Below are 25,203 nucleotides of genomic sequence, written 5' to 3' on the forward strand. Positions count from 1 at the left end.
TGACTGACTGGCTTCTAGTTCTTGCTTTTTCTGAAGACATGAGTGACATTTATCTCTTTGCGGTCATCCTTATTTTATATTCTTCCCATATAGATCCATTGAAAATGTACTATTATGCTTGCCACTGAAAAATTTCCCAGCATATGATTCCACAAGAAAAACTCCCACAGGCTTGATTGTAATGTCCTATGGGCATGAGGTCAGAAAATACTCCAAAGAGGCAAGCTGCTTCTTTTAAAGACATTTAATTTTTACTACACCACTTAAAAATAATACTTCAGAGTATCACATATTAGTACTTAGTTGAGGACATCCCTGGTGGCATTTCGATTTGAACACAACTGCATTTCTCTGCAGCCCTTAACTGTCTTTGGTAAGAAGAATGCTGTCATTTTATCAGCAGAGTTTTGCTACCTCTTCCAGGGAAGAGAAAAAAAAAAAAAACAAAACATTAAAGGTACTATTTGTGCGAAGGCAAAAAGAGGAAAAGGCAGCACTGAAATTAGAATTTTACTGAGAATAAGCAGCTATGCATATGTGTCCATCTGTGTTTTACTAGAAATCAGTGGCTTTATGATACCAAAGTATTATGACTAGTAATAACTCAATCAAAAGTGAGAAAAATGGAGCTAAGTGCAGCAAGAACTATGACCATGGAATGATTGTTTATTCTTCCATTTGATGATCAAATAAAAACACAGAAAGAAAAAAAAAGAAAAACCACAAAAGCAAAACACACACACACACAAAACAACAACAACAAAAAAAACAACCCATCACCTAGGGCATATTATCAAAACAGTTAAAACAGAGGACCAACAAAAAGACAAATTCTGCCTTTCCCCAGTGGGGGAAAACATCTATGCACAATATAAGCTGCAAAGATTCAAATCTCTACCAAATTTGAGGACAGGAATTGAAGCGGAAGGAGGAATTTTTTTATGCATTTTTTAACAGTATTAGTAGTTCTACTGTGATGGAATGAGAATTTCTCAAAGGTAGGGATGGGGTTCTCTTGGCAAAAAAGGTGGACAAATGAGTTAAGAATTCCCAAGAATAATTCTAAATAGAAAAGATTCAACAGAAGAAAAATAATAATTTCATTTTTGAATAATCTTTCACAAAATTGCTAACCAACTGTACTCAGAGATATCAAAGTGAGTAATTTTGACATTTCCAGTTTTTCTTTCACTGTACGTAGCTACGAATGAAATTGCTTAAAGCTCTTAAAATGTTTGATCAGAAAATTATTTTTCATTAACTTTCTCATTTCTTCTAAAACATCATAGGATCCAGCAGAGAGGGAGATTATGTCACGGTTTTGGTTCTAGTCTAAAAGTCATTATAATGCTAAAGCCTCAATATTACTTTTATAGTGAAAAAGTCACACGTTCATGTTATATTCCATATAATAAATTTCATACTATCCCCACTAGAAAGGCTTGCATTTAAAGACATATTACCGTGACATAAAATGTCTAGAAAAGAATGTTAAGAAATTAAATTTTGATTACAGGACAAAGAATTAGTTTAGTAAAGGGAGCTGCTTTGCTTATAATTAGTGTATCTTTCCAGCTAATTTCATATATATGGAAAACTGAGAGTAATTCTTGATGATGTCTACATATCTACAATGCTGTCTGCATGGGGATTCCAGCCAGGTTAATGTATAAGCATTAATGTGAGAAACAAAGGGAAGACATTATACAAATTAACTCACTCCCACAGTAGTAGTGTGAACTGTAGATTAGAATTGGTGCTTCCTTGATGATGTAAACTGAACTGGCATAAATATGTGCTAACATTAATTCATCAATTAATTTCTCAAAGGAGTGTGGAACGTACCTCCCTCTCTTAAAATCAACAGGAGTTTTATAATTAATTTCACTGGAGATGGTCTTAAAACACTAAACTTGAGATAGTTCTCCCTATGGTGAAACATGTCAGAGGATAAAAAATCAACTAAAGCTTTCGGTGAGGTGACTATGAGGAAAACAGTATATTTTCAAGCAAAGGAGTAAAAAGTCATAAATAAGAAAAAGCATTACCAAAATGTGTGTCACTATTTCTTTATTTTTCTTCTATTCAGATATACTTTAAAAATTCTCCTTACATTATGTAATATCCTAAAAATTAAACAAAATCATATAATATGAGAGATACAAAATTTTCCTTTTGCAGCCTCACTGAGGAATAAGGAAAATAACTGAATATTGGAAAAGATAGCTCTCAGGAAATTAATACCAGGAATTGTTGATAAACTTAGTGTGTTGTCATGACTCATAGATGATTTGTTGCCACCAGATGCCAGGGCAGAAAAAAAAGAAATCCCATCACATTAAAAGATGACAAGTTACTGAGAAGGTCTGGAAGAAAGCCATAGTCATCATAATCTATATTGGACCCCGTGATATAATCAGAACTCAATGGAGATCCTGCAAAAAAGGTTTCAACAGTTTGTTAACTGTACATGTACGCAGAGATCAAACGCCAACTCTTAGAAACGAGACTGGTGCCACACTCAGGGAGGAGCAAAGAATGGCAGACCAGCATCTCAGCACAGTTCAGAAACACCACAGATGGACATGGATTGCTCCCAGAGTAACTGAACCTTAAACAGCTCATTTAGTGTTGATTATCAATATTCATGCTACAGCAGAAAACATTAAGACAACACACCTAAAACAGTATTAACTTTAAAATGGAAGGACAAACCAATTCAGACAAATAGATCTAGCCTGAAGCCCTAAGAAGAGACTATATTGGTATTAGGCAGAAGTGCAAAGAGAGTAAGATTACATTATTTCCTGTTTTTTGCAAGCATATCTTAAGCACAGATTTGAGGACTAAGAGGGCATTCATTTGTCAACACAGAAGAAAAAGTGTTGTACATCTAGAAGAAACATAAAGGCCTGAAGACATGCAGACATAAATGTCTAAAAAGTACAAGTGAACTATGAGCGAACAACATTTGGAACACATAGAAAAAGAACTGGAAGCATGGAAGAAGATAAAATGTACATAGTAAGCAGGCACACAGTGGGTGAAGATTTTCACCCTTTAACCTGCATATAACAGCAATCTTTGTGTGCTGTTGAAGGAACCTTTAAGTACCTCAGCCCCTATTGCCTTAGCATAGCAATTACAAACCTTTGCTGGAAGGCAGCAAAGCAAGGACCCGGGGCTCTGAATTTCTTCCAGCTGTATGACACTGTTGTGAAATTTTTCATGAACATTCATGTTCTTTTGATGAAGACAACTTAACAAACATCTAGCTTTGGGATGGTATCCAAAAGATAAACAGCTGGGGATATAAAAAGTGAACCTGTGCAGTCTTACATTCAGGCAGAAAACTAGAAAAAAACCAATTCTTTTTAACTTTTTTCAACCTACAGTTAAGAGGTTTTTTTAAACCCTAGGCAGATGTTCTTGATGGTTAAGACTCTTCATATAATTGAAATGGTTTCATAATTAACTGTCACAGCAGGTTTTATTCAGATGTCACCTAAAATGGTGGAAAGGAAAGGAATTTGCCAGTTGAGACAAAAAACATACTTCAACAAAGGACATAAGCATATTCTTAAGTGCCCTTGATGAACAATAAGGAACTTCAATACCATCTTAAGCATATTTAGCCATTTCCACTTACCCCCAGCTTCTGAAGAACTAATCATAATTAACCACATTTTTCTAGGTTCCTATATCATTATTACTTTTCATTGTCATGCTAATCAGTAGACCAGATACACTACATGAAAAATTGTTTAAATACGATGAATTTCTCCTCCCCAAATCCAAAATAATGGATTTATATATAATGATGTTTTGAGGATTGCTAAAATATAAGTGATCTTAGTGACTTCATGTCATTACAGAAGTTATTCCAGGTGTACTCATCAAACTTTCTCCCCAGCCTCCCCACAACTTGCTACAATGCTAGGGTTTACCTATGATTGGTCTGTATTAAAATTTAGTGACATCCCTTTGTATTTATCTGAGATCGATAGCAGTCAGCTAACTATAGCAAGTCCACAATGGATATCTGCACACATATGATGAGTTTGTCCACAATTATCACCCATCCTTTTTTGTGTATTCACAAAACCAAGTGGATCCTAGTGCACTTATTAGGGGAAATATGAACACCATGCATGTGGTTGGTGTGAGCTGGCTCTTTCTTAAACTTAATTCATTCAATGATACCCATGTTACCACGTGATAAAACTTAGTGATTAGCTATAATGTCAGATGGTGGGTATAGATTTCCGAAAATAATAAAAAAATAATTCTGCAAACACAAGTAGTGCTCTAAAAGCATATCTTGCTTGTAAAAGTGCTCTTAAAAGCAGAAACTACGTTCACTAAATGGAATAGGAACATGATGAAAACAAACAAGTGTTTTGGAATGAGAAGAAAGATTTACATCTGAGAGCAGTGGAAGTGACAACACACTGCCCTCAGCCAGTCCTGCTTGTCCAGAGATCTCCAGCTTGCATATTTGGGAAGTATTACAGAATGCCCTGAAGGAACCTGCTCTGCTTCTTTACAAAATACTGGCATTTATAACCCACAAACTAGAGGCTTACAACCAGTGGATAACACATATTGGAGTTACTGTTAACTGGCCACGAGGTTCTGCATCAGAAAATTAAAAAAAAAAAGTTTGCAAGAGACATGATTTCCAGAGTCATCTCAGACTGATGTGACAATGCTTGTTTCCCAGGAAACAAACACAGAATGCCTTCTTCTGAAGGAAAACACACTTTGTCTGAAGATTTCCTCCATCACTCAATGCCTTATCCAATCCTCTGTCTCTGAAAGGAGGACTAATGTAATGAAAAGAGCAGGTGACACCATTTCCCTGAAAGCTGTAGCTTGGTAGTTTACCACCTTAAAGTAAGATTCTATTTGCCCCAAAGCTGCCAGTTTTCATAATCAAAAAACTTGACAGCAGAAGTGTAAAGTGTAGCAACAACTAGAAAAGAACCAGCAACAAAAAAGTGCAAGGAGGAGACTCTGCAAGTGGTTTAGGTGAGTATTCTGGATTTCCTACCTGCAAGACAGTAAAAAGTCTGGATTTGCACACACACACACAAAAAAAAAAAAATCGCAAAAGATTAAATATTTTCCAATGATCAGTGTGCAAAAAAAAATTACAGCATTGATACTATGAAATTCTTATCTCAAGAGTTGTGTAGGAAACTACATTCAATCACCAAATGCAGTCGAAAAAAAATTATATGTGTGAAACAAATTTTGTTCATATTTCAGGGTACATGTCAGTATAACTGTAGCAAATTACTCTTCATTCTTAAATAATACCTACAGTTGAATTAAGAGTTTTGCTTTTTGAAGTTAGCAAGGAGTAAATAAATAGGATTATTTAATCCTGATCTTTTTCCTTTCTTTCATGCATTCACTGTCCTTGCTCACAGCATAATGAGATTTTTCCAAGATGAAATTTCACTGAAAAAAAAGTTGTAGGTAGGTTTAGTTTAAAAGAAAGTAAATGAAACTTGCTAAACTGGATAGCCTTTTGTTTGGGCTATGAATCCAAAGAGCTAGGTAAAGAAATTACTGCCAAATGCCTCTCTGGTTCCTATGTTTTAAAAGCATAATGTTTCAGAAACCAATTTTTAAAGTGAAAGGACTTCTATTAATTTTGTGCCATTTCTCATCTCCATTATTTTTCCACCTGTTATCTAATGTATTGTAGGAAGTATTGCAGAGGCAAGCAGTTTTAGGTTTTGCCCTAACCATGCCTCATTCACTCATTCAGCAATTTACAGAAAAGAAAGCACAGGGGAAATTCTGGTTTACATAAAAGTCTTAGAAATATCAGCTTTCTCTCTGGTACTGCCACACATTCACACCCACAGTTATTTTTCCATTCTGTCAGTAGAAACACAAGTCTTGCTTCTACTGGTCAGAATAAACCATTTCCCACAAGAGATCACCTCTTCCCACAGCTTCCAGTCTGGTTTTGTGAGAAGTGGTACAATGTCAGCAGACCACATACAAAATTCATTTTGCTCTCTTTTAATCCTCAAACTTACTCAAGATCTGACTTCCTCAAGATTCTGACTTCCTTGTCACCTTGGTACTGCATGTATTAGAGCAGAAAGGCAAAAAATCACCATCAAGAAGATTGCATTATAGGGTGTAATGAGAAAAGCGTAAGAATTCTTTTTAAGTGACATAACAGGCAATTATTAGGAAGAAGCAACACAGAAAACTGTGTTATTCCCAAGCACATACAGTTCAGTAATAGAAGTGCTGATGTCTCACTATGTCATGTGAAGTCATCACAAATCACTGTACTGAGTAATGACACATGAAACAATGGGTTCACATCATTTTTGTGACTGCCGAGTGTGCTGCTCTGAGGCTGCTCTGCACCCAGGAAGGAACCAAGCGGGTATCATACAATAAAGCTACCAAGCTGACAAATAAGCAGCTAGCAAAACCTTCTAGAGCAAATGTGGTGAGTTGCGCAAATTCAGCACAGATACCAACACAGGAGCAAAGAAATGTGCATTGTGCGGTAAAAAGCAACATTATTTATTAACTGTATATTTGCAGACATTAATAGGTTTTGTGCTTAAGTAACTTACCTTATGAAATTCCACAGAGATATTCAAGTATAGTAGCATGCTCTGTTATTTACTTCTAGCAGATAAAAGCTATTTCACACAGTTCGAAGATGATGACAGCATTAATTACATAGTCAAATGCTAATACAACTGTACCCTACCTTTGTTCAGCAGTCCATTACAGATTATTTTGGAACTAAACATGGGCTGTTGCTCCATACAAATCAGTTCAGCATTTCTATTAGCCCTTGTGATATGAAACACATAAACCTGGCTGCTCTGTGGGAATAATTCAGAGATAAAGCAAAACAGTAAGTCACAATTCCAGTATTTTTCCCAACCTTTCCACATATGTCAGTTCCAAGCAAACACACAATTTTGCAAAACATATACAACCCATAGTACAGTCCATGAATTGCTGCATTTGGAAACAGGGTTTTCTTGTGCATAGTGCAAACACTTCACTCATTCAACATGAGATATAATGAAAAACTACTGATGATGAAGCCTTGGAAGATATCTCATAAAGCAGAGCCTTTACTTAATTTTAATTTACAGCAAAATTTAATCTCGAATTATTAGACCATTAACCTGGACATTGATCATAACAGCTGCCTTCTGTGATGATCAGACTTCTAAACAAGAAATACCATTCTCATAAATGACATACGTACACCAATGACTGTACATTGAATAAACTGTACCATACATGTTTAACAGTTACTTCAGTGACCTTCAAAAAGTGTCATTTGTGTGCACATGATAAACTGAAAGGGTCAAGTCATAATGTTTTTTAATCATGGTCATGTGTTGCTTGGGCTTCCTGGAGTCTCATCAACAAAAAGTTCATTTGTCCGAAAAACATTGCCCATATTTCATAAATACCAGTTTTGAGAAAACTTACTGTGGAAAGTCTGTCAAGTTCCGATTTCTACTTGACTTACAAAAGGGATCTCTAACAAGGTCTCTGTTCAAAGTGGGGAGAGGGGTGGTTACTCAGACATTCAGCTGTAATACAGTTCTGACTTCTAGCAAGAAATATTTAATATTGGTGTCTATTTCAGTTAATGTTCAGTTTAAAAAAAAATGAAATCTCAAAGTCTAGTAACATGGGAATATCATTCCCTTATGCTCTTCCCTACGTAGCTCTCTCAGTTAAGTGCTACTTTTGATTACACTCAAAGATCTGCCAGATTTGAAAAACCTCAAGTTTCAGGCAACCACAAAAAATAACTGCACCTTGAAACAAAGAGCTAGATAGTCAATCTGCTATTTTCTGTCTACAAATGGATGCAGGTACACATGATGCAGGGATACTTTTAAGAAGGAAAAAAAACCCTGCCAAAATATGAATGTTGAAGCGTGACTGAAGCCCTCTGACACTAATTTCAGCACTGCTTAATTACTAATTTTTTCATTACCATGGATAAAAGCAGAAAAATTAACTGGAGAAAAATACACTCCACCATTAGCAAAATTATTGTGCTAAAAATAACGATAAGATTTTACCTTAAACAAAGATAGCAATAACATTAGGCTTTGTTTATTTTGCTAGAACAAATGCATTTGTGGATAACCATATTGCACCTTTAATAAATTAGGAAATCAATCTTTATGTATTTTCACAACTCCTACTAATAGCAGTGGTACTCCTCATAAGCCTGAACTACGAACAGTGGCACATGTTATAGTCCTGCCACGTAAGCACAAAATGATTTGTGCTGCTCAGTGGTTGTTTTATTGTTTTATTTTAAGGAAATGAGCAACACATCTCTTACACAGAAAAGCACTCATATCCAACACACTTCAGTAACATACCTACATTATTCCTCACGAGTTATTAAAATACCTATCTAAGGACTCATGTTCTGCAAATCCCTCTGCAGACAAGAAGTAACTCATGGCACAAAATATTAAGCAAAGTGTGAGGTCTGAAGAGAGAGTCTGAAAGCCCTAAGCACATCATATTAAAACCATTATTTATGTGACATAGTACATAGAAGCAGAGAGTGCAATACAGTACAACTCCACCCATAGAGCAGCAAAGTTGACTACTACCTGTTATGACATTGAGAAAATTATAACCCAGTAATCTGCTTTTTCCTGTCAGGGACCATCATTTGCCTCTATTATCTACTTTTGTACATAAAGCCACAAATATTTTTCTTTGAGGCATACAACTCACCCTGATGATAGGAAAACATGCAACCTACTATAAAATACTTTCCCCAAAGCTGCCAAGGAAATCAATTAAAACCAAAATAACCTTTGTTCCATCTCTGACTTCAGTTATGATCTTTAAACAGACATATGCTTGCTATGGGTTGAACCTGAATTAGCAGACTAAAGTGAAATGAGTTTGGGAATATATTTGTTCTGTGTAACGTATTTGTTTCAATTTATTTTGCAATCACCTTACATTCATCAAAAGCAATCCTACCCTCAGCAAGTATAACCTTTCTAGTCAACCGTGAAATATGGAACATCACTGATTATGCTGAAAACCATCAAAATGCAAATGGAATGAGAACGAATACGAATTAACATCATCACGTAAGCAAAACATAAAATGAAAACACTTCTAACAACACAGATGGTATACCTTTATCTATTTGCCAGATGCTCACGCTAGGGATGACACCAAGCACTCTGGGGTCACCAGAAGCCTTTGTCTTAAGTTCAAAAAATTTGTTGTCTGAATTTAAAAAGTTTTTAGACTCACATATATAGACTCTACTGCACATTTCTGCAATTCTCTCTTCAAAAAATGGCAAAAAGGTATACATATTTTAATGCTTACCATTATCACCTTTGAGACTGCCATTGCTGAGCTGTTTTAGCCTCTTCTGATGAGACTTGCCATTGTAGTGGATTTGTGCCTGAGCAGCAGAGTTCAGCTGAATGTTACAAACACCACACAAAGTGAAATTTGTGTGTTTCTTTTCTCTCTCCTTCTTTCCTTCAGTGCCATCAGGTAGTAACTCTTTCTCACTCTCTCTGTCTGGGACGGATGTGAAATCTGAATTGTACGATTGGTTATCAGCTGGTAAATCAGGGCTCCAGGGCTTCTTCATATTTTCTGTGGGGAAAAGACATAAGAAGGATAAGCAATGAGCGACACGAAACAATGTACACAAGATTTCTACATCTGCAAACAAAAACATGTGATAGAAACAGCCTTGTAGACAACGGAAAAGAAGGCGAAGGAGGTTCTCCAGGCACTGGAGCAGAGATTCCTCTCCAGCCCACGGTGAAGGCCATGATGACACAGATTGTCTCCCTGCAGCACACAGAATACCTCCATGAACAGATAGCCAACCTGCAGCCCAAGGAAAACCCCATGCCAGAGCAGGCAGACATGCCATAAAGGAAACTGCAGCCCATGGAAAACCCATGCTTTGAGGGGAGGAAAAAAAAAAAAAAAAAAGGAGGGGGGGAGTGAGGGGGAGGTGAGTTAGGGTTTCCTGTATTTACATATTCTGATGTGTTGCAATTACTAGAAGAAAAAATAACCCCCTTATATTTTATTCTGCAAAACTTAAATGCATAGTCCCCACTTCCAAGTTTATTAATTATTTAGCAACCCCTAGTCACCCCCTCTCCAATTCCCATGAATGCTTCCAAGCCCATCTAACCGTTTCATAACTTGTCTCATTCAAAATAGTTCAAACAATAAGCATGTCCTATTAGTTTCTTATCTTAACCTCCCAGGATTGTAATTCGTTGGTAGTTAGTTTCTATTCAGCTAATACCAAACTGTAACAACTACAAGAGAAATGAGACGATCATCTCATCTGCAAAACTTCAAGAGAAGCCAATGTAAACATGAGTTTCTGTGATTAAAGGTGAGCAGAAATGGAACAGGTGACGTGCTCTGTGCACTGCAAGCCTAATTTGCTATTCACAGAGTGCAAAATCTCATACTAACTTAGCATCTTGATGAGACCTTTATATAGCATATGAAACTTTAAATTGCTTGTTCTCCTAGACTTAGTGAATAAATGAAGGTCTAGCCAAAGAAACTGATCGGTACATTGAGTGACAAAATTACTGCAGACTTAAATACAATGATACTATTTGATCTCTACCTGACACATCAGTCAACCTAGAGACAAAAATGATGATTGCAGCAACACAAGAAAATGGGCTACAGACTCATTTGATCCCAGATCCAGACAAGGTTCAGTATCTAAAAATAAATCCAAACAGGCCTTCAGATTTAGGTCTGATTACATCAAAATACTGCAAATCACTTGAGAGAGCTTCAAATATTGTGAATTTCATCAGCAAAATGTTTTGCCAGTCCTCCCAAGGATTTAAACACATTTACTGCTTTCCAATCAAATCATAAAGATCAATTTATCTAAAGATGCAAATCTAACACCTACCAATATTCAAAACAGTCCCAATCTCAGTTTTCAGATTTGCTTGCTATCTAACTAGCATTGTGGTTTTTTACGGTAACAAATCTTATTTCTTTTAAGCAAGCAGAGATCCAGTTCTGAAAAAGCTCCACACTTGCTGTACGTTAAAAACTCACTCAACCAGTTCAGTCGGTATTACTATTTCATTTTTTGTGCATAGTCAATTCTTACCTAGGATTTTAACTGCCCACAGCAAGAGATGCAAAAGCAGGCTAAAGAATTCATTCCAAAGCAAAATTAGAGAAGGAAAAAAAACCCCAAAAAAACTCCAAAAAACAAAAAAGCAGCATAAAAGCAGTTATTTAATAAAATCAAACCTATTATACCAACAGATGATAGGAACTTCTATAGACAAATTACAACTCTCCCATAAGATTATGAGACTGGAAGCTTAGGGGAAAACTTGAGGTTTTTCTATAGTAGATCTGTAGCATATTTCTCCTAATGGAAAGAGGAGGTTTCTCCTGAGGAAGCAGCAGAGTTTGCTGGAGATATTGCTAATTCCAAAGAGGTATATTCATCTGTCTAAAATATTTTTAAGTTTAGACATTCAGTCTTTAATCAAAGCATTACAAGGATTACATTCTAACATGATAGCACTAGTTTTACTGAATTGCTCTGGATGACAGTAACTTTTCAGAAATCCCAGCTTATAGACATCTGTACATTAATACATATATACTTTTGCATTGAAAGTATTCTCCACTAGAGAGCAGTATAAATTTAAAATTACAAGTAAAACATACCTCTAGACATATAGTGTTAGTCATATAGGCATGGGATTACTATAATACAAGGTGTCTTCTAACCAAGGTGTAAAACTTTGTAAGCGAATGTAATCTAGTAAACTAAACAAATCTTATACACTATGTGCACACATATCTAATTCCTTTTGAAACGTTTAAATAGATAAGCTGGCAGCCTAATAAGGTATACTAGCATGTTACTGCATCCCTCCAGTATGCAAGTCAAAACAGACTAATAATATATGAGATTCTTATTTTTGGCATACAGAACACTTCTGTCTTGCATCTTGTTCCAGAAAAAGCAATTATAAAATGCACAGTCAGCAGAGACACAGAAAAGTAATAAGGGAAATTTCACCTTGGAAACAAAAAAATTGAGCATCTATGATTTGATTTCTCTTTCATTAGAAAGCTGTGATGGCATTAGAGCTGCAATACATTTTTGCCTTCAGACATGTCTCTCAAATCTGGAGAAAGAAGGGGATAATTCTTCACTCAGGGCAAATCTTGCCTGACCAATTTTGTGGCCTTTCTATGATGGGGCTACAGAACTGATGGATAGGGCAAAGCAGCTGATGTCATCTACCTGGACTTGTGCAAAGCCTTCGACACTGTCCGGCATGACATCCTTGTCTCTAAATTGAAGAGAGATCAGTTTGATAGGTGGACCACTCGGTGGATAAAAAAACTGGCTGGATGGCCACATGCAAAGAGTTGTGGTCAACGGCTCAATGTCCAATTGGAGACCAGTAACGAGTGGTGTCCCTCAGGGATCGGTGTTGGGACCAGTCTTGCTCAACATCTTTGTCAGTGACACTGACAGTGGGATTGAGTGCGCCCTCAGCAAGTTTGCCGATGACACCAAGCTGTGTGGTTCGGTTGATACATCAGAGGGAAGGGATGCCATCCAGAGGAACCTTGACACGCTTGTGAGGTGGGCTGATGCCAACCTGATGAAGTTTAACCATGTCAAGTGCAAGGTCCTACACCTGGGTTGCAGCAATTCCAGGCACAGCTGCAGGTTGGGCAGAGAAGAGATTCAGAGCAGCCCTGCAGAGAAGGACTTCGGGGTGTTGATCAATGAGAAAATGAAGATGAGCCGGCTTCAGTGTGCGCTCACAGCCCAGAAAGCCAACCGTATCCTGGGCTGCATCAAGAGGAGCGTGACCAGCAGGTCGAAGGAGGTGATCCTGCCTCTCTACTCTGCTCTCGTGAGACCTCACTTGGAGTATTGTGTGCAGTTCAGGTGTCCTCAACATAAAAAGGACATGGAACTGTTGGAACAAGTCCAGAGGAGGGCCACGAGGATGATTAGGGGACTGGATCACCTCCCGTATGAAGACAGGCTGAGAAAGTTGGGGCTGTTCAGCCTGGAGAAGAGAAGGCTGCGTGGAGACCTCATAGCAGCCTTCCAGTATCTGAAGGGGGCCTACAAAGATGCTGGGGAGGGACTCTCCATTAGGGACTGCAGTGACAGGACAAGGGGTAACAGATTACAATTTAAGTAGGGATAGTTCAGGAAGAAGTTCTTTACTGTGAGGGTGGTGAGGCACTGGAATGGGTTGCTCAAAGCGGTAAATGCTTCCTCCCTGGCTGTGTTCAAGGCCAGATTGGACAGAGCCTTGGGTGACATGATCTAGTGTGAGGCATTCCTGCCCATGGCAGGGGGGATGGAACTTAACGATCTTAAGATCCTTTCTAACCCAAACTATCCTATGATTTTATGGTAACTGCAGACCAGATATCAATTAAGAAAACAAAAGTTTCAGGAAGACATATTATATTACAGTCTGCCACCATTTCCTTTACAGATACAAAGGGATTTCTGAGTATATAATGGTATTACTAAAGGACTACGGTGACATAGTACAGACCTGTACAAACCACTTGATCTGATGCTGTAAAATAGCACTACATAGCAGTACTCAGTATGTAGACTGGATCAAATGGTTTGAGAGGAAAAAGAAAAAATCCCAAACATGAAGACAAAAAAATTTGAAAAAACAGCAGCAGTTTAAAACATTGAGTACTTTCTACCTGATATTCCTTAAAGGACAAAGAAATAAAGAGAGCAAAGGATAACGGGGGAGACATCCTACTGAGTATAACTTGCTGGTATACTTCTAAAATACAATTTGCAACTTCAACTAATATGTTAAAAGAAGAAAAAACATCAAGTTTGTGAAATTTTGTAAAGATCCACCACTGTTTAAATTAATGCAGCTGCAGATTAACTCTTGCAAAGCAGCAGACTTTCAGTTTGTGCCTGCATTACTGCATACTTTATTTTTTGGACTGAAATGTTCAGGCAGCAATTTTGATTGGTGGGAGTAAGGAAAAGAATGCTTAGTTTATTCTATTGGAAAATTCCATGGAAAATGGTTAGAAGAAAACATTATAATCTTTATTTAAAATGCAATTTTTAATTGCTATCAATATCTTACCAGTCTGATCAATAGGCATTAAATAAAAACCCTCTTTCCCTGCTGCCATATTACAGAGTTAATCTTGACTATAATAGTTACATATCTTAGCCATCAGTTTTGCAGGTGACTTTTCCCTCTCTTCTCTCCTCCCCTTCCACCACTCTTTCCCCATTCCCCCCCCCCCCCCCCAAAAAAAAAAAAAAGCTAACTTCTCAACCTTTAGGAACCCTGATGAAGACCGCGAAATTTCAAGCCAATTGAAACAGCACTGTGGATAAATGCTTACATTTATTTTCCCTGGAGTTCTGAACTCACTTTTGGCTCAATGATGCTTACCACTAAAATGAACTTTGCATGACATTATAGCTTTGTGAAGTAGAAAACTGTCCCATGTGGAAAAGCCACACAACTATGAATTGTGGTGTTTGCTGGCACAGCTAACATAGAGGCTGCTGGGGATTTCTCTTCTGAAATGTGCTTGAAAGTAAGGGATTAGAAATTACATCCTTCCCATGAAACAATCCTTGCCTTCTTAAATGCAAGAAAATATCATGCTTTCTATTCAAGGATATTGAAAGGAAACTTTGCTCATTTGTATTACAACTGTTCTATTTCCAGATTGTCTTGTCAGCACAGAACTGTCTCAGTCACTAAGACTCTGACCCAGCACATGTAATAGTCAAGTATGTTGGGTACATTTAAGAGACCAACAGAGACTTATGAATCCAATAGTAAGAGACCACTATGTAGGTAAGCCAGTTGTACTCAATGCAGATCACCTTCCACTGATGAATGATGCAGTACATCTTAGGGAATATCTCCCTGTGTGCTTCCCAACAGGTTGCTACAACAAATACATTCCTGTAATAGCTGAAGGATAGAAAAATACAGACAAGGCATTAAAGGAAAAAAGCCCCCTAGTTACAATATTCAGGGATTTCTAATATTTCATTCCAAAACTGTGAAAGACATTAAAGTGGGAATCAAAGGTATAGATGCTTGCATCTCAGTTACCCCTAGACTCTGCAGTCACTGTAAATCTCACCTAAAGGGCCTATGGAAAGAGTCATCTTCCTGTGAAATAGACCAAAATTATAAACATAGGTGGGTTTTTTTCCTAGAAACATATATTCCTCTTCCTTTGCAGATGTCTGCTGTAGATCTCAAGTTAGATGGGCTGAATTTCACTCTGCCTGCCATAATAGCCTCTGAAAATGTTAAAAAGACTGAACTTTCGCAGGTAATAATAAAACACAATTTTCAGATATCAAGAGATACCAGCTGCTTTCAAAGAAACTGTTGCTAGCACAATGTTTAAGAAAAAAAAAAAAAAAAAGAAAAGAGAAAAGAAAAGAAAAAAAAAAAAAAAAAAAAAAGATCGATGACTTATCAAGATCTTCTCTTTAATTATCACCTTGTCAGTTTTCACATCTTGGGGGAATGTTACAGGCACGCTACACAAACACCCTTCTGGTAATAACTAGAATCTTCAAATCTCTTCAAACTTCGTAAGTATGTTGCTAGATCTGTCAAGTGATAGAATATTACTGGTTGGTGACAACCATGGCAGTACGGTGACCCTCGTTATTAGCCTTTAAAGAATATCTTCCATACTGTGAGCCCATATATGACAGAAACCTCCCCAAAACTGGTGTCTGTATGCTAAGGACTCCCTATTTGCCTTTTATGCTTCGCAAAAATCCCTGCTGCATTGGGTACTTGTGGCACCTTTAACAAGAAGCCAGTAACAACTAACTTGCTTTTACAACCTCTAGATTGACCTCACTGAATAAAAAAAAGTAGGCTCTTGACACTTGTACCTGGGATAAGCTTAAAAATGAACATATTGTCATCTATTTTACACATGGATGGAGGGGGCAGGACAGCCCGGGGGAAGGATCAGGAACACAAAAACAAAATAGCTTTCGCCTCTTCCACCCCCATTATCACTGAATGACGTGGTCCTGACATTGCAGCCTTACGGTTCTGAGGAGGGTTGCACTTGCTCCTGGTTTTGAGCCCAGAGCAATTTAGGTCATGAATGCTCTATTTTACACATTGCTGCTGTGGCAGTTACAAGCACATAATGAGAAGGACACACAATGTGGAAACGGTGAAAGGGCACTCACGGTGAAAAGCACTGAAGTGCAGCTCCCTCCCAAATGACCTGAGTAACCTTCAGGATACGCTGCAGGCCTCATCTGTTTTCTCTGGATGGATGAATGAACGTCATTTCAGTGGAAGAGCTATAGGGGAATAGGAACCTACTGGGATCGGAAAGGATTTATTTTTTAGATAATTGATTTTTCAAGACCCCCTTTGTTCTGAGTTTTTCAGATTTTGCTGTCCTTCAGATAAAAAATAAATACAAAATAGTATACAATACAATGAAAGCTGTTGACAAAAATCTGGAAAATATATGCATTAAATAATTTTACACTGTTGGTAGGCTTTTCTACTAAGAATTTTAGGACTGTAAGAATAACCATAACTTGCTTCTAAAAAGTAAAGGAAGAGTTTGTCAGATCATGCACCCAAGAGCTAAATTACTAGTCAGTGACAAAACTGCAGAGAGAAGTCAGTATTTCTTGTTGCCATCTCAAACAGCACATGTCACGCTTGAAGCCACTATTTACCAAATTTTCTCTTCAAAAAATCCACAAAAGATACAGTAGAAGAGGTTGCTTATGAGGAAGGAAAAAAGAAAGATAAGAGAGAGAAACACCTTATTTTCCTGTTTATTGTTTTTCTGTCTTCTTCCAGCTCTTCCCAGTCTGATCTCTGCTGTTAGCTATTATACCACTTCAATCATCTATGTGAATAATAAGAAAATCATAATTATCATCATCTCCGGTAATTTTTGTGAAGTTTGAGAGGAAAATAATCTCTTGAGCAAAAATTGCATCAAGTGAAAGAAATAAAGACAGGTTTTCCCCACATGTTTATTGCTGAGGGAAGGGGAAGGAGGGAGAAGGATGAGGGGGGAGGAGACTGAGGTTATTTGGGGTTGAAGGGCTTTGTAACTTAAAGTCTGTGTCCTGGAATTCCTCCCAAGAAATGCATCTCTACAAACTGCACCCTATACGAGTAGATTTTTATCCATTTGAAATAGGCTCACTGTATATTTGTATACCTTGAGCAATAGCAGAGAAAACAAAAAAGCCTGGGCTTTTGTTTTGTTTTGCCAGGAGAGCACTTAAATCTTTCAGGAAAGGCTGCATTTCAATACTGCTGCAAATGAACAGATTCCAGCCTATCTCCCATCACAGTCACGTGCACCACGAGTTCCTAAAGGAACTTATAGATGAACTAAACAGAAGTTCATCATTTCTTGGTTCAGCAGTTCCCTCATGCCAGAAGCAACCAACAGACATCTCATAGTCTCAAAATATACTGCAGACATTTTTTTAATTGAGTTCTATAAAGAGCTAAGCACTAATCAACACCATATGTTATTCAATTAGCTAGTACTACATATCTATTTCTCAAGCCTATACTAACATAATGGAGCACTTTGGGTGGTTTGGAACTATTTAAAGGCCAAGCAATTAATTTGCAAACATCAGCTTCTAAAAATCTGAGAAGCACTACTGTGGTGACTTACAGCCAAAGCCAAGCCATGAAAACTCCCTCATTTGCTTTTTATTCAATCTGCCTTCAGAGATAGTCCTTGTGAAGACAAAGATTTGTGCCTAAAATAGGGCCAAATAAAGACATGTAATCAGCTACGTGTCTGGTACCCAGGTCCTTAGGGATGCTTTTGCCGCACAGGTAAAGCAGGCTGTTTGCGTTGCTTCACCCTCCTCTCCAGCAGCGGTATCTCGTGGTACAGACGGTGTATAGAAGGCAGTGGTTAAAATGGCAAAAGGCATAGCGACCAAAGCTATGAAGGCTCTGCCTACCTAGAAAATTTGGTGTTGCTACGCACCCTGAAGTGTATTATTTTTTTCCACATTCTTGCTTTCCATATTTGGGAATTCCACTCAGCCTCAAAATTCCATTCAACAGCACTGAGTTGGCTTGGCCAAAAAGGAAGGCACAGAGGTGATTGTTTGCAATTCAGAATGCCTCTACTAAACAAAATCTTGGGTTAAGCATTATTTCTGAGAAGGCAGGAAGTAAGCGCAGATATTAAAGGAAAAAAATGCAGATTTTTCAACTTAACTCTGAGCTACATACAAATAAGACCATTTAGTAGGGTCCAAAGGAAAAAGGATGCGCAAAGGAAAAAGATGACAATCAACCTGTACAAAACTACAGAATTGTTGTAGGAATTGCAATTAAAAATCACAGAATCGTTTAGGTTGGAAAAGACTTTTAAGATCATCAAGTCCAACCATTAACCTAGCATTGCCAAGTCTACCACTAAACTATGACCCAGCTACCACATCTACATATCTTTTAAATACCTCCAGGAATGGTGACTCAGCCACTTCTTTGGGCAGCCCATTACAACGCTTGACAGCCCTAAATGTTTCCTAATAGCCAATCTAAACCTATGCTGGTGCAACTTGAGGCCATTTCTTCTTATCCTATCAGTTGTTCCTTTGGGAAAAAAGACTAACACCCACCTTGCTACATCCTCCTTTCAGGTAGTTGTAGGGAGCAATAAGGAGCTTCCCTTTCTCCAGGCTAAACAACCCCAGTTTCCTCAGCCACTCCTCACAAGGCTTGCCTGACCAGTGTTGAGTATAGGGGGACCATCACTTCCCTAGTCCTGTGGCCCAATATTTCTGATAGAAGAATATTACTTTTGACTTCATAGGTAAAAATCACCTCTTTCAGCCTCTCTGGATCAACTCCCTAATGTGAAATCAGCCTACAACCAGTCACCCAGCTATCCTCTAAGTGACACATACCACCTTAAAAGATCTTTTGTTTTCCTAGTAACTAAACATCCAGTCAAATCTTTATATCTCAGCAGAAAGCAAAAGCATGGCCAAGTTTTGGGGCATAAGGAGCAACTAATTTTTGCAGACAACTGAGCTCTGTTGTCTCCAATACAACCACTAGCAACCACTGTATCCAAGTAGGTAATTTTTTGAATTAACTTTCGGTGTTTGTCTCTATTTTACTGATAGGTTCTCTCTTAAGAAACACAATTCACTTTTTTATTCTTTTGTGGCTAAGTATTTCAGCAATATACTGATGAAAATACACCTACAAAATTAATTAGGAAAAGAATTAAAACGCAAGTCACATGAACAAGCTTTCTAGGAATTCTACTAACAAAAAAAAAAAAAAAATCCCCCCCGGAAAACATTGCAGAATAGAGAATGGTAATTTTGAGACAGATAGTTCATCCCCTACTATCTTTGTTATGCATATCAGCATATCAAATGCAGCCTTCAGACATTGAGCAAAATAAACTGGCAATAAATGTAGCCATGGTGGAAAAAAGGAAATTAAAGGTCACAAGCAAGGGATTACTAAAACTCAGAATTTCTTTTCCTTTCAAGAGGAACGTCAGAAATTTGGGTTTGTAATTTTTTTTTCCATATAAGCAATTTCAGTACTTATTATTTTCTTGTAGTTTGCAAGATAATTTTTCAAGATTGCCAGAGTTTATGATTTGAATTCTCAAACCCTCTCAGGCCCTAGAAAACAGCAATGTTTACCACATATAAAATCAGCTAAAAGTTAGAAGTCATTCTCCCTTTTTTAATACTTTTGTTATAAGGAATTGTTATGTGGGTATTTTTTAAACAAAAGACATTTAAAGCAGAAGAACCTAGAAGAGCAAGAGCTCTTTCTAGTTTAGTTCAATTTTAATTCAATTAGAAGAGATTTCCAGATCAAACAAAATATTGTACATTTTGTTTCCTTGTAAATGCACTTTTGCAAACACCTGTGCTAAAAAAAGCTTGATGAATTAGGGCTTCTATTTGAATATTATCATTCATATTTCCACAAAAGTAATCCTTTTTTTTTTTTTTTTTTCCCCAGTTTGTCTGCACCTTATAAATACTCAGGTAGCTTTAGCAGCATTTACAACTGTAAGGATTTTGTATTATTATTATTCTCTTGCTTCATTACACACACTGGGCCATTTAATGTTGAAATTAATGGTGAGCAGATCATTTTCCAAGCAGTGCAAACACATCAGGGTAAGAGTCTGTTGTGTTTGGAAAGGTTAGCAGATGTTTCTGCAAGAGCAGGTGAAAGTTACTGTTGTTTATCTTGGTTTTGCACCTTGAGATTGCATTCTCTTTCGCAAAGAGGACGCATTTAGTTTTACATTCATGGCAATAGGAACATAATTTCTGGTACTTTCCAGCCTCGCTTTTTTGGGAGGTAGACTGTGCACTTTTAGTTGAGAAGTATAAACATACTGCATATAACTTAAAAAGCATTTTCTCTGTCATGCCTTGACAACCAATGAAAGCCCGATATTAGAACCATAAAATTATAGAATAGTTAGGGTTGGAAAGGACCTTAAGATCATCTAGTTCCAACCCCCCTGCCATGGGCACGGACACCTCACACTAAACCATGTCACCCAAGGCTCTGTCCAATCCGGCCTAGAACACTGCCAGGGATGGAGCATTCACAACCTTCCTGGGCAATCCATCCCAGTGCCTCACCACCCTCACAGTAAAGAATTTCTTCCTTATATCCAATCTAAACTTCCCCTGTTGAAGTTTTAACCCATTCTCCCTTGTCCTATCACTACAGTCCCTGACAAAGAGTCCATCCCCAGCATCCTTATAGGCCCCCTTCAGATACTGGAAGGCTGCTATGAGGTCTCCACGCAGCCTTCTCTTCTCCAGGCTGAACAGCCCCACCTTTCTCAGCCTGTCTTCATACGGGAGGTGCTCCAGTTCCCTGATCATCCTTGTGGCCCTCCTCTGGACTTGTTCCAACAGTTCCATGTCCTTTTTATGTTGAGGACACCTGAACTGCACACAATACTCCAAGTGAGGTCTCACGAGAGCAGAATAGAGAGGCAGGATCACCTCCTTCGACCTGCTGGTCATGCTCCTCTTGATGCAGCCTGGGATACGGTTGGCTTTCTGGGCTGTGAGCGCACACTGAAGCCGGCTCATCTTCATTTTCTCATTGATCAACACCCCGAAGTCCTTCTCTGCAGGGCTGCTCTGAATCTCTTCTCGGCCCAACCTGTAACCATGCCTGGGATTGCTCTGACCCAGGTGTAGGACCTTGCACTTGACATGGTTAAACTTCATCAGGTTGGCATCAGCCCACCTCACAAGCATGTCAAGGTTCCTCTGGATGTCATCCCTTCCCTCTGATGTATCAACCAAACCACACAGCTTGCTGTCATTGGCAAACTTGCTGAGGGCGCACTCAATCCCACTGTCCGTGTCACCAACAAAGATGTTAAACAAGACCGGTCCCAACACCGATCCCTGAGGGACACCACTCGTTACTGGTCTCCAGCCGGACATTGAGCCATTTTTTTGGCTCTTTGCATGCGGCCAGCCAGCCAGTTCTTTATCCACCGAGTGGTCCACCCATCAAATTGATGTCTCTCCAATTTAGAGACAAAGATGTCATGCTGGACAGTGTCAAACACTTTGCACAAGACCACGTAGATGATGTCAACTGCTCTACCCATGTCCATCAGTTCCGTAGCCCCATCATAGAAGGCCACCAAATTGGTCAGGCAGGATTCCCCCTTAGTGAAGCCATGCTGGCTGTCACCAACCTCCTTGTTGCTCTTCATGTGCCTTAGCATGCCTTCCAGGAAAATCTGCTCCAAGATTTTGCCAGGCACAGAGGTGAGACTGACTGGTCTGTAGTTCCCCGGGTCATCCATTTTCCCCTTCTTGAAAATGGGGGTTATATTTCCCTTTTTCCAGTCGTTGGGAACTTCATCTGACTGCCATGATTTTTCAAATATGATGGACAGTGGCTTAGCAACTTCATTCACCAGCTCCTTCAGACCCGCAGATGGATTTCATCAGGTCCCATGGACTTGTGCACATTCAGGTTCTTAAGATGGCCTCAAACCAGATCCTCTCCTACAGTGGGCCTAAGGTCTTCATTCTCACAGTCCCTGTGTCTGCCTTCCAAGTCTTGGGTGGTGTGGTCAGAGCATTTGTCAGTGAAGACTGAGGCAAAGAAGTCATTAAGAACCTCAGCCTTCTCCAAATCAGGGTAGCCAGTTCTCCTGACAGCTTCCAGAGAGGGCCCACGTTGTCCCTAGTCTGTCTTTTACTCGCTATGTATCTATAGAATCCCTTCCTGTTATCTTTCACATCCCTAGCCAAGTTTAATTCTAACTGGGCCTTAGCTTTCCTAACCTGGTCCCTAGCTTCCCGGACAACATCTCTGTATTCTTCCCAAGCTGCTTGTCCTTGCTTTCACCTTTTATAAGCCTCTTTTTCCCCCCTCAAAGTTTCCTCAGCAGCTCCTTATCCATCCAAGAAGGTCTCCTGGCCCTCCTGCTGCACTTCCTTCTAATTGGGATGCAACACTCCTGAGCTTGGAGCAGGTGATCCTTGAATATCAACCAACAGTCTTGGGCCCCCCTGCCCTCTAGGGCTATGTCCCATGGAACCTCACTAAGTAGGTTCCTGAAGAGGCCAAAGTCTGCTCCCTTGAAGTCCAGGGCAGTGAGCTTGCTGCACACTCTTCTCACTGTCCTAAGGATCTTGAACTGGACCATCTCATGATAGCTACAACCAAGGCTGCCCTGGAGAGTGACATTTCCAAGCAGCCCCTCCCTGCTGGTGAGCATGAGGTCAAGCATGGCACCTCTCCTTGTCAGCTCCTCTATTACTTATACGACTATAATGTTCTTTCATGTCAACTACTTCAATCTGTTCATCAGTACTAGGGATACAGAGATAAATGTTTAGCAAACCAGACTGTCCTTGACATGTATCAGTAAAACTCTGAAAGACAAATTGGGATACCTGGACCTTTTCATGTTCCCCTAGGATGACACAGTATCCTACAGCAGCAACTAAATTCTTTTGTTACATTCACACATGGCCCACATAAGGCTTCACTTTCACAGCTGGGGTATTATTTTAACACAAAAGCCTGTCTGTGTCACATTTCTAATAACCTTTTCATCACAGCACCCAGATGTAATGCATTTATAGAAATGCTTATGCATCAAAAAAAAAATGTGCAAAAGGGATCTAATTACTGAAAAGAGAAACTGGGATGATTTATTTTTTTATTTGAGATAAATTCAGGTGATTCATTATTAGTGAATGCAAATGTATTTTCAAGATATGATTGCCATCATCCCACAGGGTGAGTGTATGTCCAGGAAAATGTATCACAGACTATCAGGACCTAAGAGGACCTACTGAGCAGTGAGACATTTATTGCAGTAACTTTTTCCTTGCATTACTGTCCCACAAGTGTAATTCATCCCTCTATTACATTCATGTATGGAAAATTAGGGTAGGGAATACTGGGGACAATTTGCTTATATTTTTTATAAGTTACACACATTAAAACAGCTTTTAGGGTAAAGTATAAGGGGAGGGCTTGAAATTATTTCTCTAAGTTTTTATTGAACCACGATCTCTTAAATGTTACCTATTTACAATTTCATCATATACAGCTCAAAAATGAAAATATGGAAATAGAGGAAAACATGGGCAAACTAGTAACTTCAAACCCATAGCTCCTCTATAGAGCAGGCACTGCTGCTTCACGTTGCTTGTAAAAATTGCTGATTTTGCAATACATTCCAGCAATATCTTCCAAAATCTAGAACATTACCAGAGAGGCCCAGGAGCTTTCTGAACACATTAGTCAATGATGGTGTCTTACCATTGTTGAAATACAAAATGGGCTTCTAAACTAAGAAAGGTGTTTCGGTTTTACAGAAAAAATATGTATGTATATTTATATATCCTTTCTGTGCAAAGTTTTCTTGGATCACCACCTTCAGGATTCTACCACCATATTATTTTTATTAGGCTTTACACATCATGGGTTGCTAATAATTAAAAGGCATCAGTGCTTACTTCTGAAACATCCTCACATGACTGGAAGTCATTTTTGTCCTTAAAAAAAAAATAATGAAAAAATACAAACTTCTGAAAAAGAACCACAGAAAGTTTGGAAATAAAACCACAAAACACACAGAAAGCATGTTCTCTCCAGCTTTCTCTGGGAGACCTTTGCAGCAGTCCAGCACTTTGCGGCAAATGCTCATAGCACAGACCCAGAACTGCTGCTCTTGAGAAGCCTGAGCACTTTGCTCAGCCACTGTGATCTGCAAAAAGTACTGCTGCTGAGTCTGTAAAATATTTCGAGCTCCACCAGCCATCTGCAATCTCTCCTGACCTGTCAGGGTAGGCTAAAGCTGTTGAAAACCACTGAGAAGTCACTCATGGTAGAATTTAAAGCTCTGTGTAAGACCTATGAAGTTTCCTCCTTCAGCTTTGCTGATTCAGATGAAGAAGCTTTTAAACTCTATTAGTCACAGGATAAGTTTATAAAATCCCTGGGACTTACCCGACCACTTTTCAGAATGACAGCTTTATTTGACATTAAATACTCGTTAGCACTGAAGGTCATCTAAGGCTACTGAATAAAATATATATGAAATTTTCAGGATTAACTCATTTTGAAACATGATTTTAGGACACGAGGTTAGAACACTTGACGGAATACTGAATGGCCTGGTATTTCAAGACTTACCTCAAAAATACCTTCACTGATTAACCTCATCATCTAAAACACTGGACCTCACTGGACATAAACAAGACCTCAATCTAAATCATCTTTTTCAGACAAGTTATAGAAGCGTTAAATACAAGGATAGTAGTGACCCCCAACTATTGACAGAGCTTTACATAACATGGGGCTCCTTCTACTAAAAACCAGACATCTAAGTGAACATATTTTCATAAAACGGCAAGATAAACATACTTCTACTGAGATGCAAGTCAGGTTGACAGTCACTGAAGTCAGTGGCACATTGGAATACAAATCGTGCAAGAAAAGCAATCAGATCCCTATTTTCCTTTTGCCTCAAAATTCATGCTGTGATTTCAGCATCTCAGTAGTCACCATTATT

General features: G+C 38.5%; 1 protein-coding gene across 2 annotated transcripts in view; it reads right to left on the reverse strand.

Annotated features, from left to right (window-relative positions):
• ZNF385D (zinc finger protein 385D) overlaps positions 1 to 25,203 on the reverse strand; it is a gene marked incomplete at its 5' end in the record, with an annotated part of 434,342 nt that overhangs the window by 333,369 nt on the left and 75,770 nt on the right. The window contains one exon of one of the 2 annotated variants that reach the window (XM_080639318.1): positions 9,394 to 9,672. In XM_080639318.1, coding sequence (XP_080495444.1) covers positions 9,394 to 9,672 — 279 coding nt within the window. Of the gene's footprint in view, positions 1 to 9,393; positions 10,313 to 25,203 lie in introns of those variants that run through there. The other variant, XM_080639317.1, reaches the window with a different exon arrangement.

Source organism: Psittacula echo (assembly GCF_963264785.1).
Source record: "Psittacula echo genome assembly, chromosome: 2".
NCBI lineage: Eukaryota > Metazoa > Chordata > Aves > Psittaciformes > Psittacidae > Psittacula > Psittacula echo.